Genomic DNA, 13,278 nt, shown 5'->3' with positions numbered 1-13,278 from the left:
CTCTGAACCTTAATTTTATTTCTCCCATTAAGAACTTCTTTTACATCATCATCCCTTGCCTATTAACCATTCTTTGCTACATGCTACAATCGCATAATATGACAGATACCTTCCTAAAATAACAGAAATAATTATCACAGAGCAATACAATATAAGCATTACTCACGAATTCCATCACAGAACACCCAAGCAAATCAAACATAGAAATGTGTTTTATAAATTTGTTTGAATCCATTTAAAATTTTTCATTGTATAAACTAGTGCATTTGATAGATCTTCACTTGCTGCCCGGCAAATCAAACTCTTGGTAGGAAGGCCTACCACCAAGCCCTAGTGAAGCATATTTTACTTCTCCATATGCAGTGGTGCTATATCTAACCAGTTCATCTCCACCTACCTTGGGTAATCATCGGCAGAGGAAGGAAGTGAGGGAGGCAAGCACAATTCAAGCTTAGAAACATAATCTCACTCTTTTTCTCTGTTGAGTAATGGAGCCCCTCCAGCACAGGTGTAATATACTTTGATTTTCCTGGGATTAGATTATATCACACACTCACAGCAGGCTCACAAGATTTCTGGTGTAAAATAAGCTGTGGTGATGCTGCAGAAGTACTTGTTAAAGCTGCTGCAACAAAGAGGAACAGGAAGATTGCTCAGTTAGAAGAGCTACAACTAGTGAGAGGTACAGTGCTAAGGCTTGGTAAAGACTGGAGCCTTTGCTGGTGCTTTTAACCATACTGGAAGAGCAAGGGATATTCTGTGTAAATTGAGTGTCTCAATTCTACTATCATTTCCATTGTTTGGCTGTGGATGTCCTGGTAATAGAAGCAAGGTAGAAAGAAATTGTACAGAAAGCCGTGCCTCCTCTCTTAATTCCTTCCATTGCTGATGTTTTACCTGAGAAAGGTGAGCTAGATATATCCCTAACATAGATATAGAAGGAAAATTCAACTTTGTCAGTGAGTTAGTGGTAGGTCTTGTTATGTTTCTTAACTGTAAAACATAAAACTAATCAAAAGAAAAACACAAGGAGACCAGGGGCATGATTCATTATTACTTTAAGTGAGGTGCCCACTTCTGACGTGGTGGCATCATGACGTAAGCCATTCACGTACTTTTACACATAACCCACAATTAATTATTTGAACAAATAAAAAATGTTTAATCAGACAATATTTACAATATTACTCAAACATTAAATACACAACACTGCTCCCTACTTAGTTATACACTCCAACTCAATAAAGAATTCTTCTCAACTATATACATGGTATATTATATCATACAACTACTATATAGACATCCACAGCATAGCAAATTTGAAATTGCTACATTCAGGCCTAACGAGTTAATCGCTGTGGAGGATTTCTTACTCTTGTGGGATAATGTCTTTCCTGACAAGGGAGGTTGCTTTGCTTGGCAGGAGAGACTTGTGGCTGTGAAACAATCTCACGTTCTGGGCCCTCATCCATGGTGGTTGTAGGAGTTGACTCTGGGACTACAGGAAGTAGTTCTGACAGTTCTGAATACCTTTCTTCTGGACGTGTTGGCATCCTGAACAGTGCATGGCAAACTGCTCGATCTGCTATCTATCCTAGGCCACCAGACAAAGCTTTCATTTTGACCACACCTAGATGACTAGCTTGTAGCTCCTTCAACATTTTAGCTCTTAGCTTGGATGGTACAACAACTCTCCACATAGGGCAACTCGCGTCAAGAGCAAGTTCATCCTGGCACTGGTAAAAGTGGGGGAACTGGAATTTCTGCTGCACATTCCAGTCATTTTGGGTGGCCATGCAGATCTGAGACAGTGCAGGGTCTTTTCTGGTTTTCCTTTGGATCATCCTTGCCAGGGTAGAGAGATTTTTGATTTGTGTTAGGGAGAATACGTCAAAAGGAGTGTCCGTTTTTGTAAAATTTTCATGTATTTCCAAGGGTAAACAGGACAATCCATCAGCATTTCCGTGATTGGTTGTCCTCTTGAATTCTACCTTGTAACTTGTGCCCTCCAAGAAACGGAGCCCATCTCGGCACATGTGCTGCCGCTGTTAGTGGAACACACCCTTCTGTGGATCAAGAATGGACACTAGTGGTTGATTATCAGTAATGAGGGTAAACTCTCTCTCATAGAAGTACTGGTTGAAATGTTTTACATCCCAAACCAGACTCGAGGCCTCTGTCAGTCTGTGGGTATTTTTTCTCTGCAGTGGTAAGGGAATGTAATGCAACATTCATTTCCATCACTCATAACGTGACATGACTACACCAATACCATAAGGCAAGGCATCACAGGCAAGCTTCACTGGACGATGTGGATCATAATGTGTGAGTACAGAGTCTGATGTCACCATTCCCTTTGCCTTTTGGAAAGCCACCTCACACTGCTTTGTCCATTGTCATTTCTTCCCGATCTGTAGTAATCCGTTCAAGGGGTGCAGCACAGTAGCCAGGTTTGGCAGAAACCTGTTATAGTAATTGACAATTCCTAAAAAACACCACAACTGGCACACTTGTGTGACCACAGTAAGTAATGCTTGGTTTAAAGAACTCACATTTATTGCATCTTGCTCTGAGCCCCTAATCTTCTAACTTTTTTTAACACCGTCCTTAGGTTTTGGAGATGTTCCTTATCATCCTCACCAATAACAATAATGTCATCTAGGTATCACTGCGTGCCTGGGCAGCCTCGCAGCATCTAGTCCATTGCTTTCAGCATGAGTTCAGGTGCAAATGCTACTCCAAAAATAAGCCTATTATAGCAATAAAACCCCTTTGTGAGTGTTTATGGTGAGAAACACTTTGAACTTTTCCATCTCCATCCTCAGCTAAGCCCATTTTGCTGAAGTGTTTTTACCTAGAAAGGTTTGCAAAGATATACAATATCCTCCATTCTGGACAGAGGGTATTGATCTTTCAGTACTGGGTTGATGGTAACCTTGAAATCTCCACAGATTATGACAAATCCATTCTTCTTGGCTACTGAGACTACTGGTGTTGCCTTGGGTTCTATTCTACCTTAGAAAGAATTCCTTTAGCCTCCATGCTATCTAGGTCTCTGGCTTTTTTTTTAATCACAGATAGTATAAGGAACCGGATGGGCTTTGTAAAATTTGGGCGTGGCATTTTCATTTAACCCTATTTTATCCTTGCTATGTCTGAGTTTTCCAATGCCATCCTTGAACACTGCTATGGTATCATCCAGTACTTTTTTAAATTTACTGTCATATGGCTTCAATACAGGGGATGTGGCGTGCAAATGGTGGATGGATCTCTTATCAAGTTGTAGTTTTCTCAGCCACTCATAGCCCCATGATGCTGGCCATTGTGTTTTTACCACATACAAACCCAAAGTGGCTTGTTGGTTGTTGTATTTCACTGTTATTACTGTCACTCCCACAGAGTTATAAGTTCTTAGTTGGGTATCTGCAGGTTACAGTTCAGTATCTTTGAAATGCTGTTCAAACTCTTTTAGTTTAATGACTGAAACAGCTGAGCCACTGTGCAATTCCATTTTTAATTAATTAGCCATTCACTTCTGGTGTAAACTATATTGCCTATCTCATTAGTTTTCACATTGTAAATCTCAAGGCCACCCAGTCCTGTGTCACTCTCATTAATATCACATTTTTCATCAACAACATGCAAATTAGTGCTCTTCTTGAAACTGCAACTTGACTCTTCCCTATGCAGTCCATTTATTTTCGTCTGCCCGACATGCTCTTTGTATGTGTTCTAAGTTGTTGCATTTTCTGCAAGTTCTGCCTTTCAACCTGCATTACTATGGTGTATGTGAGCCCTTGCCACAAATGTAACACAATTTGTTTGGCCAGGCAGGTTTCTGTTTAGAGGTTGCAATTTTGTTCACGCTCACTTTCATTCCTGATTCCAAATCAGTTGATTTTCTAGTTGCTTTTTCCATTGCTACAGCGATTTGAACTGCTTTTTAAAATGTGAGTTGTATTTCAGATAGCTGTTTTTAAACGTTTTCTTGTAAGACTCCACAGAATAAACAATCTATCAGTGCATTGATAAGCTCATCACTGAAATAACAATGCTCAGACAATCTCTTCAGTTCAACCACACAGCTGATATGGACTCCCCTTCCTTTTGATGCCACTTATGAAACCTAAAATGTTCTACAATCAACAATGGTTTTGATTCCAAATGTTCCCACTTTACTTTCACAAAGCTAATTAGCAAAGCTAATTTTGGCAGGTTTGTTTGGAGCAGTTAAATTTCTAAGCAATCTCTAAGTACTTCCAACTATTACACTTAGCAAAACTGGCAAACACTTCTCATTGGTTATTTCATTTGCTTCAAAATATTGCTCAATTTGTTCTGTTTTCAGCAGCCAGTTACCTTTTGTGCCATCGAAGGCATCTATCTTTCCAATACAGCCAGGCACTTCTGCTTTAAAAAAAATATTTTATTATCATCCAGTACTCACTGTTTATTTAGCTGTGAATTTCATCAGTTTTCTGCCTTTTTTTTTAACCTTGATTGTCTCTGTCTCTTTTTCTGAAGAGATACATGCTGTGGTTTGTTTTAACTAGACTGTCCCTCTTCCCTTGTGAAGAAAAATAAAACGTCTCGCTGCGCTTCAACAGGTAGGTAGTTATCTTGGGTTCATTTTAAAACTTATTTGTCACCACTGTTATGTTTTGTAACTCCAAAACATAAAACTAATCGAAAGAAAAACTTGGGGAGACCAGGAGAAGTGAGGAGCCCAATTATGACAAGGTGGCACTATGACATAGGCCATTCATGTACTTTGACTTATTACCTGTAATAAATTATTTAAAGAACCAAATTCTTAATCAACCAATATTTATAATGTTACTCAAATATTACTGGAAATATTAAATACACAAGTCTTTTCACCAAGAGTTTGATTTATAGTTATTATAGTTTCCATGGAAGTTTGTATTAGTTTACCCAATGAAAATTATTTTACATTTTAAAAAGAAACATATTCTATGGGCTTTTAAAGACAAGAGATTCTGCAGATGCTGGAAATCGTGAACAACACACATAAGGTGCTGTAGGAACTTATTAAGTAAGGCAGTATCTATGGAATAGAATCAACAGTTGACATTTTGGGCTGACACCATTCATCAGGACTGGAAAGGAAGAGGACTCAAAATGTTGACTGTTTATTCCCCTCCATAGATGCTGCCTGACTTGTTGAGTTCCTCCAGCATTTTGTGTGTGCTTCTACAGACGTATAAACGGTATTTCATTGAATAAATGCCAGGATTGTATGTCCATTGACGTGTGTTAAAGAAAAAACAAATGATTCCACCAGACCTACCGCATAATGCAGCCAGAGTTTAAGTTGTATCCAAAAAGTACTGGCGTCCGGAACCCTACCATCTGTAGACAATCTTGATTGGCCGAACTCTTCATGACTGTCAGCTGCCCAAATCTGTTTCTGCTTTGAATTATACCAACAGTGGAAAGACCCAGTTAAGGAAAAATATTTGAATAAAGCAAGGAAAAATGGGATTTCTTGAACAATACTAAAATGAATCCTTCTTAATTAAAATTGTAGGATGCCAAACATTGCAGCTTTGGAAAGCTTAGTTAAGTCCTGATATATCAGTTTGTAAACCATGCTTGCTTTGAGAATACCTACATATTTTTTTTAAATTTAAAGATTTTGTCATGGCCTTCTGGGCAAAATGGCACGGATCTGCTTACTTCCCAAAGTTAAATATAAAATTGAATTAATTTAAAATGAAGCCAAAAAAAAACAAGATAAACCAGCTTATTTGGATGGAAACAATAAATGGAGTAATCTTGATTTGACGTTGTCAAAACTTTCAAACATATTTCCATTATTCCACACATTATTGAATGGAGTATTCCTGTTTGAGGAACAAATATAGATGTCAGATTGTTTAGCAACTTAGTGTAGAAGGAGATGACTTACTTCTGTATTATGCAAGTGGTTGAAAGCAATGCAGTTTTATAGAATGACATTGAAAAAATTTGACTACATCAAAGAAAGCATCACCAAATCAAAATTCCAAAACTGATAGAATTGAAATATAAACAAAATGATTGAAATACTCAGCAGCATTAGTGCAGAATTACTGAGACGAGCAAATAAACAAAACCTAGATTAAGAGGAGCTGTAATTAGCAAAAGGCAGAATTGTTACCAACAAAAAAAGAGACATCGTAATGATGTCCAATTGTTGAACTTAAAGCTACAATTTGCACACCTGAAATAGAAGGTATTCTTTCCCAAGATTCTGTTGAGCATTATTACAATAGTGTAGGGGACCACGAAGAGAGATCAGATTGGGAATAGGTTGGAGAATTAAAACAACCGGTGACTAGTAACTGAGGATTATATTTGCAAACTCATCAAAAGTTCAACATTTGTGGCAAGAGACTGCATTGTAACAAGTGAGTGCTAGATGCTAAATTGAACAATTTACAATATAATCATGATAATCTGGAAGAAACATTGAGGTCTGATAGGAAAGGAAGAAGGTAAAAAGGCAGGAGCTGCTTTATACAGTCTTCAAAGGAGAAAAACTCTAGTTGAATTATTCAACCTCCAAGAGGACCACAACCTTGTTGTAGGGTTTGGAGGCTTGCATGCCTCAACAACCTGGAGAGCTACGTTGGCTGGTGTAAGGGCTTTATGCTCTGGCTTTTGGTAGGGTCTCTCATGCCAAACAGGTCAAAGGGTAGATGCTAGACTAAGAGTGGTCCATTGGTCCTCTAGGTTCAAGGGTTCTGCTCAGGGCTAACAATCCTGACTGGTCAAACAAACTTGTTATGGAAATAGTAATGAAGATTCCTTCTACATCTGAGTGTGATGGTATTCCTAACCCTCCACCCAGGACTTGCATGACTAACAGTAGTGAAAAACAAGAGGATGCTACTGACATTATGAAGGACACCCTGAACACCACCAGAGTTGGAGGACCTTCATTGCTGCCCTTAACACCAGTGGTGTAACAGGTAGTAAATGAATTATTCAAGAAACAATCAGAATAATGGTTGATAAGAGCACGTTCAAGTGGGCCTTAATCGTGTATATTTAGTTTACAAAAGATAACTTGTGTGGAAAGGATATGTGGCATTTGGTCCAAATCCAGCCACTAGAGGGAGTCCAACAACATAGCCAGGATTCCCACTGAAGGGAACCCCCACGGTGTTTTCCTACAATTTAAAAGGACATATATGAGTAGACAAAAAAAATCCTTAAAAAGCATCATTAAATGTGACAACATTGAAAATTACAATAAATACACTAAGCTGGATGTTGGTCTGTTAAAAGGATCAATGCTGTTGTTCTTCAGAGTAAAATACATACAAGTTCAATAACGTCAGTCAATTAACAATTTCTTTCAGTAGGCTTTAAATGGCACAAATATATTGGGGGAGCTCCTAGTGAAGGTCATCCAAGGCTTTTAAACTTTAAAATTCAGGGGCATAACATAATAGATTCGAGCTCCACACAGGACTTGAATACAGTTATAAGGAAAGCACTAATGAAGTTGCTGTCCTTTAGTTTGATATTAATGATGGCAACCCCACAACAGTAAAGTGAGAGCTTCACCATTGTACCAGTGAAGTAATATCATGAAAAATGTATTATTCATCTCCGTACTGCTTGAAGAACTCTGTTTCTTCACTTTGCTACGTTTTCCTACATAATAATAACTCATTGCATGTGAAGTACTTTGGGACCACTGAAAGCAGATAAAATGTGATGGAAGTGCAAAAGTGAGTTTTTCTTTTTAACTTTTTTTCTATACATCAGGAATAAAAATATACTTATGTTTTTGCAACTCGCCTATTTATTAAAAAGATCCAAGAACAAGTCTGTGCGGTTAGACTTTGAACGTGGGTACAGAATGACCTTTCATAATCTTAGAGGAAGATCATCTTTAGAGAATCCTTTATTCATTTCTAATTCTGTTTTACAACTTAAGTTATAAGCACTCAGCATGTCAGGTAACATCTGTGGAAAAACAAAGCATTGAAAATGCAAGGGTTGGGGAAAATTGAGAATCGTGGTGAAATCTCATTGAAGGCTGAAGAAATTGCAAAGAATGATATTTTGAATATGGAGGCTGGTGGGGTGGAAAGTAAGAACCAAAGGATCTCCATCCTTGCTCTGTCAGGAGGTGCAGAAAATGTGAAGTGGGTCATAGTCTCTGTCAACTATGGTGGAGGAATCCACAGTTCAGGAAGGAGAATATCTCAGACCAATGTAAAAGCTCTCAATATCACAGCAGATATGATGGGTTTAGAGGACTGGATACAGAATTCAACTTTTTATGATAACTCACTCCATCCATTTGCGCAAATAAATAAACCTATTATCCAAGCGGGATCCAGGTGCATAATTTGCAAGAGGCTAACAAACAAACACAGCAAATAATTCAGGAAACTAACAGTAAGTTACTGCTTACAGTGAGGGCAATACAAAAGGAGAATTCTACTTCGGTTATCCAGGGGATTCATATGTACAGTATTGGTTGCCTTATTGTGAAAGGTGTGAGTGTTTTGGAAACAGTTTGAAGAATATTTGCTGGCTGGAATGATCAGATTGTCTGATCAGGAAAGGCTGGACAGGCTAGACTTGTACCTACTAGACTTTGGAAGAATCAAAGAGAATGATACAAACATACAAGATGCTAAGAAGCCTTGGCAGGATGGTTGTGGAGAGGATTTTTTATATATATATATAGAGAGATGCACAGCACAGAAACAAACCCCTTGGCCCAACTTGATGTGTGCCGCCAAGGTTCCTTCATGAGCTGGGCCTATTTGCCTGCATCTCTCTAAACCTTTCCTATTCATGTATGTGCCCAAATATCTTTGAAATGCATGAGCTCAGTGGAAAATGCTACAGTTTTGGTGCTCAATAAGAGTCTGGGCCAAGCAAAATCATGTTTCTGTAACAGAATGCAAGATGTCTATTCAGCCCATCAATGCCCACCAGAAAGTTGCAAGAGAAATCCACTTAGTCTCACTCCCTAATGCTTTCCCTATGGTCCTACAATTATTTTTCTTTCCAATAGCTATCCAATTTCCTCTTCAAAATAACAAATCAGTCTCCTTTCACCACTCCTTTAGGTAGTGAAATTCTGATCATGACTTCTTTTTTGTCACATCACCTTGGTCTTAAAACAGTTTTTGCTCATAAAATTTCCCCAAGTTAAACAATAAGCCTGACCTTAGAAATCTGGAGAATTTAAGGAGGGAAGAAAATAGAACAAAAATTATGTAGGACAAACTAAACAATATTGAATTTGAGATACAGTATACTGTACTGTTCAATATACTGTATTTTTGCTACAATGGTCCTGAGGTTTCAATAATATCTTTGTGAAAACATACTGAAAAAATTGTAATTTGCAGTGGTCATCATTGAGTCAATTCTGTTTTTTCCCAAATATCAAAATAATTTTGAAGTATTGTACCTGAATGAATTTAATCTGGAAGCGTTGTTGCACTGGTACCAAGCTACTGTCAATAGTTCCAAGAACAAGAGCAGCCGATGCATTTACAATGGTCCCTTTACTGTTATACACAATAATATATTCCACCTACCAATAAAATAAAGAACAATGCATCACTGAAATCATACAGAATTGCTTACTTGAAAGTCCATACATACATAAGCATTCTACAGTGCTTGGAAGCAATGATGAGGCTAAAAATGTATGACGCACAATAAGGCCTTCTTGAGTGATCACATAACTTACCTCTAGCACAATATTTCTGCACATATTAACATCTTGGTTGGGTAACCAGTTATTAACAGCAAAGTCTTTCAGGCGTATTAATGTTCCATTTAGAGATTTCAAAATTATAGAGCTAAGAAAGACTGGGATCTGGAAGAAAGCCAAAATTAATTAGCAAGTGAGTATATCTAAACTTCGTATTTTATCCATTTTTAAGCATTGTAGGCTCATTTCTAAAATATTTATTTAAGTGCAAAATTAAGTCCCTAAAACTAAAAACCAAAAATCAAAGCTCTTAAATATGTATTTTTTTGAACAACTGAGATTCCTCATGTGATAAAGCGTGTTAAAATTGAATGCATTTTTGATATTTATACATGTGGTAATTGCATTTAAAAAAATCTTTTCTGGTGTATGGGCTTCAGCACAATTCATATAAAAAAATCATCAGAAACAATATTCTGTAACACCGTAAGACACAGAAGCAGAATTAGACCAATCAGCCCATTGACTCTGCACCATGTTAAATACAGAGTACATTTCTGCTTTCTTCAAGCAAACTACATGCCAGGATATAGATTATTGAATAAATATTCAAGCAAAGCACAAATTTGTAATGCAGTAGCAGCATCCTTTTAGACTGAAATGTTGCAATCTCAGAGTAGCAGCAAATCCTGCTGTCAAAGAATTAAAAATTTTAAACAAATACACTTAATGGTAAATCATCTAAGTATGGTAATCTATGAAACAACTTGCCATTTGTTTATTAAATATATTGCTCATTGGTTATTCTGTTTATGTCAGCTGATTGATTATCCCAATCATTATACAAAAACATTTTGGGCATTGTGTTGGACAAATGATTACCCAATATCTTAATTACATTGTAATTTTCACTGCTACTTTTGGCCATCACGAGCTTTTGAAATCTGTGAGCTTAAAGGAGTTTAAGCTGAATAAAATCAAAAGATGACATCTATCCTTTCTGCATTATTTGTCAAAAAGTCAAAAGATATCTCAGTCTGTTATATGTTCAATTTTTTCCAGTTCTGAAATAGGTAGCTATATTACACAAAAAGGCACAAGTTTTTGTAAAATATTATATAGGAAAATAAGGTAGCATGTGGATAATACAAACAATTCTATAGAACCACATACCAGTGTGAAAAACGTTTCTCAAAATATCAGGTTATAAAAATGATATTAAGAAAACGCAGGTTATGTCCCTAAATTATACAACATCCAAAAATCTGCAGGATACATATGGTCTTAAATAGGAAGCTAAATCATTAAAATATTTAGGAATAACCCTGCCAAAAGAGCTTTCAATGTTGTCACGGGTAAATTATGGGCCATTAATTTCAGAGATAAAAGCAGATATACATAGATGGAATCTTATCCCCTTTTTAAGTCTAAATTCAAGGATAAATAGCACAAAAATGAATATTCTCCCTCAAATTACTTTACTTTTTCCAGACTTTACCTGTGGAGGTAGACGATAATCAATTCAGGGAATGGGACAAATGGATTTTCCACTTTATTTGGCAAGGAAAAAAACCTAGAATCCGATTTAACACCTTACAGTTAGGAAAGGAAGGAGCAGGTACGGCACTTCCTTGCTTGAGAAATTATTTTTATGCTTCACAGATAACCCCTCTGTTATATTGGTGTAATAGGGATTATAAGGCTAGATGGAAGGAAATAGAATTTGGATTGATGGACAGTTTTCCTCTACAGGCCTCAATTGCGGACAAAGGATTGACGGCCCGATTGGAAAAGGTTAAAAACAGCTGGATAAATCTCACACTAAAAGTATGCAAGAAAGTGGCTAATCCATGTGGAATCTACAACATGTTAAAACTTTTCAGATGGTGTGCTTATGATACTAAATTCCTTCCCAGCAGAGAAGATAAAAGATTTGAATTATGGATAAAGAAAGGTCTTACAACCTACCTCTCATTCACACATAAAAGTGCATTACAAAGTTTTCAATCCCTGCAGGATAAATACAGCCTAGAACACAACGATTTTTTTTAGGTACCTTCAAGTACGACACTACTTTAACCAGAGTTGTAGACATACAGACTTATCAATAGTAGAATTAGAATTTTTCAAGATTCTGAAATTGGCTTACAGCTCAATATCAAGTAAGTAAATTTCTCGATTATATAATGCCCTCTCTCATGCCAAAAATGAAAACACTTTGTATATTAAAGAGAAGTGGGGAAAAAGAAGCAGGGTTTTTTACTTTCAAAGGAGGCTTGGGGGAAAATATACAGCTTTCAGTGGTCTTCAACCAACTCTTTGGTTTGGAGAGAACACTGCTGGCAAAATATTATAAGACACTTCAAGACCCCATACCAGGAAAAATATAAAGACATAAATGTGGTGTGTTAGAGAAGGTGTGGCTCCAAGGAGGCAAATCACTTCCATATTTTTTGGGATTGCTCTAAATTAAGTTTATATTGGAAAGGTATTCACAGAACATTAGTTAAGGTATTTAAGACTCAGATACCTCTGAACTTGGAGAGTCTCTATTTGGGGCATGTATTGTTTTTGGAACAGAAGAAAGATATAAAGCTGCTGCAGGCCCTTTTAGCGGCAAGTAGGAAATCATTCACCAGAAAGTGGTTAAAACCAACATCACCTACATTAGAAGATTGGCATGAAATTACTTTGGAAATATTTAAAATGGAAAAGATGACTTACTCTCTGAGAATTCAAAAAGAAAAAATTTATCAAATTTGGAATAAATGGATTGAATTTATAAACCCAATGTGAACAGACTTTAGACGACTCTCCTAAAGGTTCATACTGCTTTCCTTATTAACATAGTAATAGTGTTAATGTAAGCTCGAATGTTCACTGTTTTATTTCTGGAAAACGTGGAATTAATACAAGAAAAAGATTTGGGAAAAAAATGATAAAATGAAGTAGTACACAGGGATTGGATAAGTATGTCTGTGGGTAAGAGCAAACATGAATGTGTACTTGTGAATGTATAAATATATATAGATTTATACATATATAAAAATGGAAAAGGTTTTATATGTAAAAGTTTGTGTAATACTTGTGAATGCCTTATCCAAATAAAAATAAAATTAAAAAAAAGAAAAACGTTTCTCTACCAACACATACCGTATATGATTTAGAAGAACACTCAATCAGACTTCTTTTTCTCCTTTTAACCAAAATGTCAGGATTCTAGATCAGTAATTTCAGTTTTCCTGCAACTTTGTTATGTGGGATCGATAGCTCCTCCAAAGCAACACTAGTAAGTCACAGAATTAATACTTTTATCCTTGTTCACTTTTATAAAATGTAAGAACACAAACTAGTAAGATGTAAAAACTATATACTTACTCCACTATTCAAATTTGCATTAGGGCTCTGCAAAATAAATTTCCATATATTAGTTTCTAGGTTCAAAGAATACTTTCATAAAGTTTAATCACAAATATATTTCTGTCAGAAATTGTAAATACATTCACAGCTGAGAAACTCTCTACACGTATGAGTATATTACGTTGAGTGTACTTTGGCCTTTTCTCCTTGGAAAGATG

The 13,278-nt window shown here is 36.5% G+C and overlaps 1 protein-coding gene across 3 annotated transcripts in view; it reads right to left on the bottom strand.

Annotated features, from left to right (window-relative positions):
• LOC140190896 (tectonic-1-like) overlaps positions 1-13,278 on the bottom strand; it is a 50,137-nt gene that overhangs the window by 7,982 nt on the left and 28,877 nt on the right. For 2 of the 3 annotated variants that reach the window (XM_072247837.1, XM_072247836.1), the window contains 5 exons: positions 13,079-13,105; positions 9,737-9,865; positions 9,452-9,577; positions 7,097-7,178; positions 5,312-5,456 (listed from right to left, as the gene is read on the bottom strand). In XM_072247837.1, coding sequence (XP_072103938.1) covers positions 5,312-5,456; positions 7,097-7,178; positions 9,452-9,577; positions 9,737-9,865; positions 13,079-13,105 — 509 coding nt within the window. Of the gene's footprint in view, positions 1-1,027; positions 2,067-5,311; positions 5,457-7,096; positions 7,179-9,451; positions 9,578-9,736; positions 9,866-13,078; positions 13,106-13,278 lie in introns of those variants that run through there. The other variant, XM_072247838.1, reaches the window with a different exon arrangement.

The sequence above is a fragment of the Mobula birostris genome, chromosome 31, assembly GCF_030028105.1.
Source record: "Mobula birostris isolate sMobBir1 chromosome 31, sMobBir1.hap1, whole genome shotgun sequence".
Lineage (NCBI taxonomy): Eukaryota > Metazoa > Chordata > Chondrichthyes > Myliobatiformes > Myliobatidae > Mobula > Mobula birostris.
The sequence above is the reverse complement of the archived record's forward strand: the minus strand, read 5'-3'. Positions and strand labels throughout refer to the sequence as shown.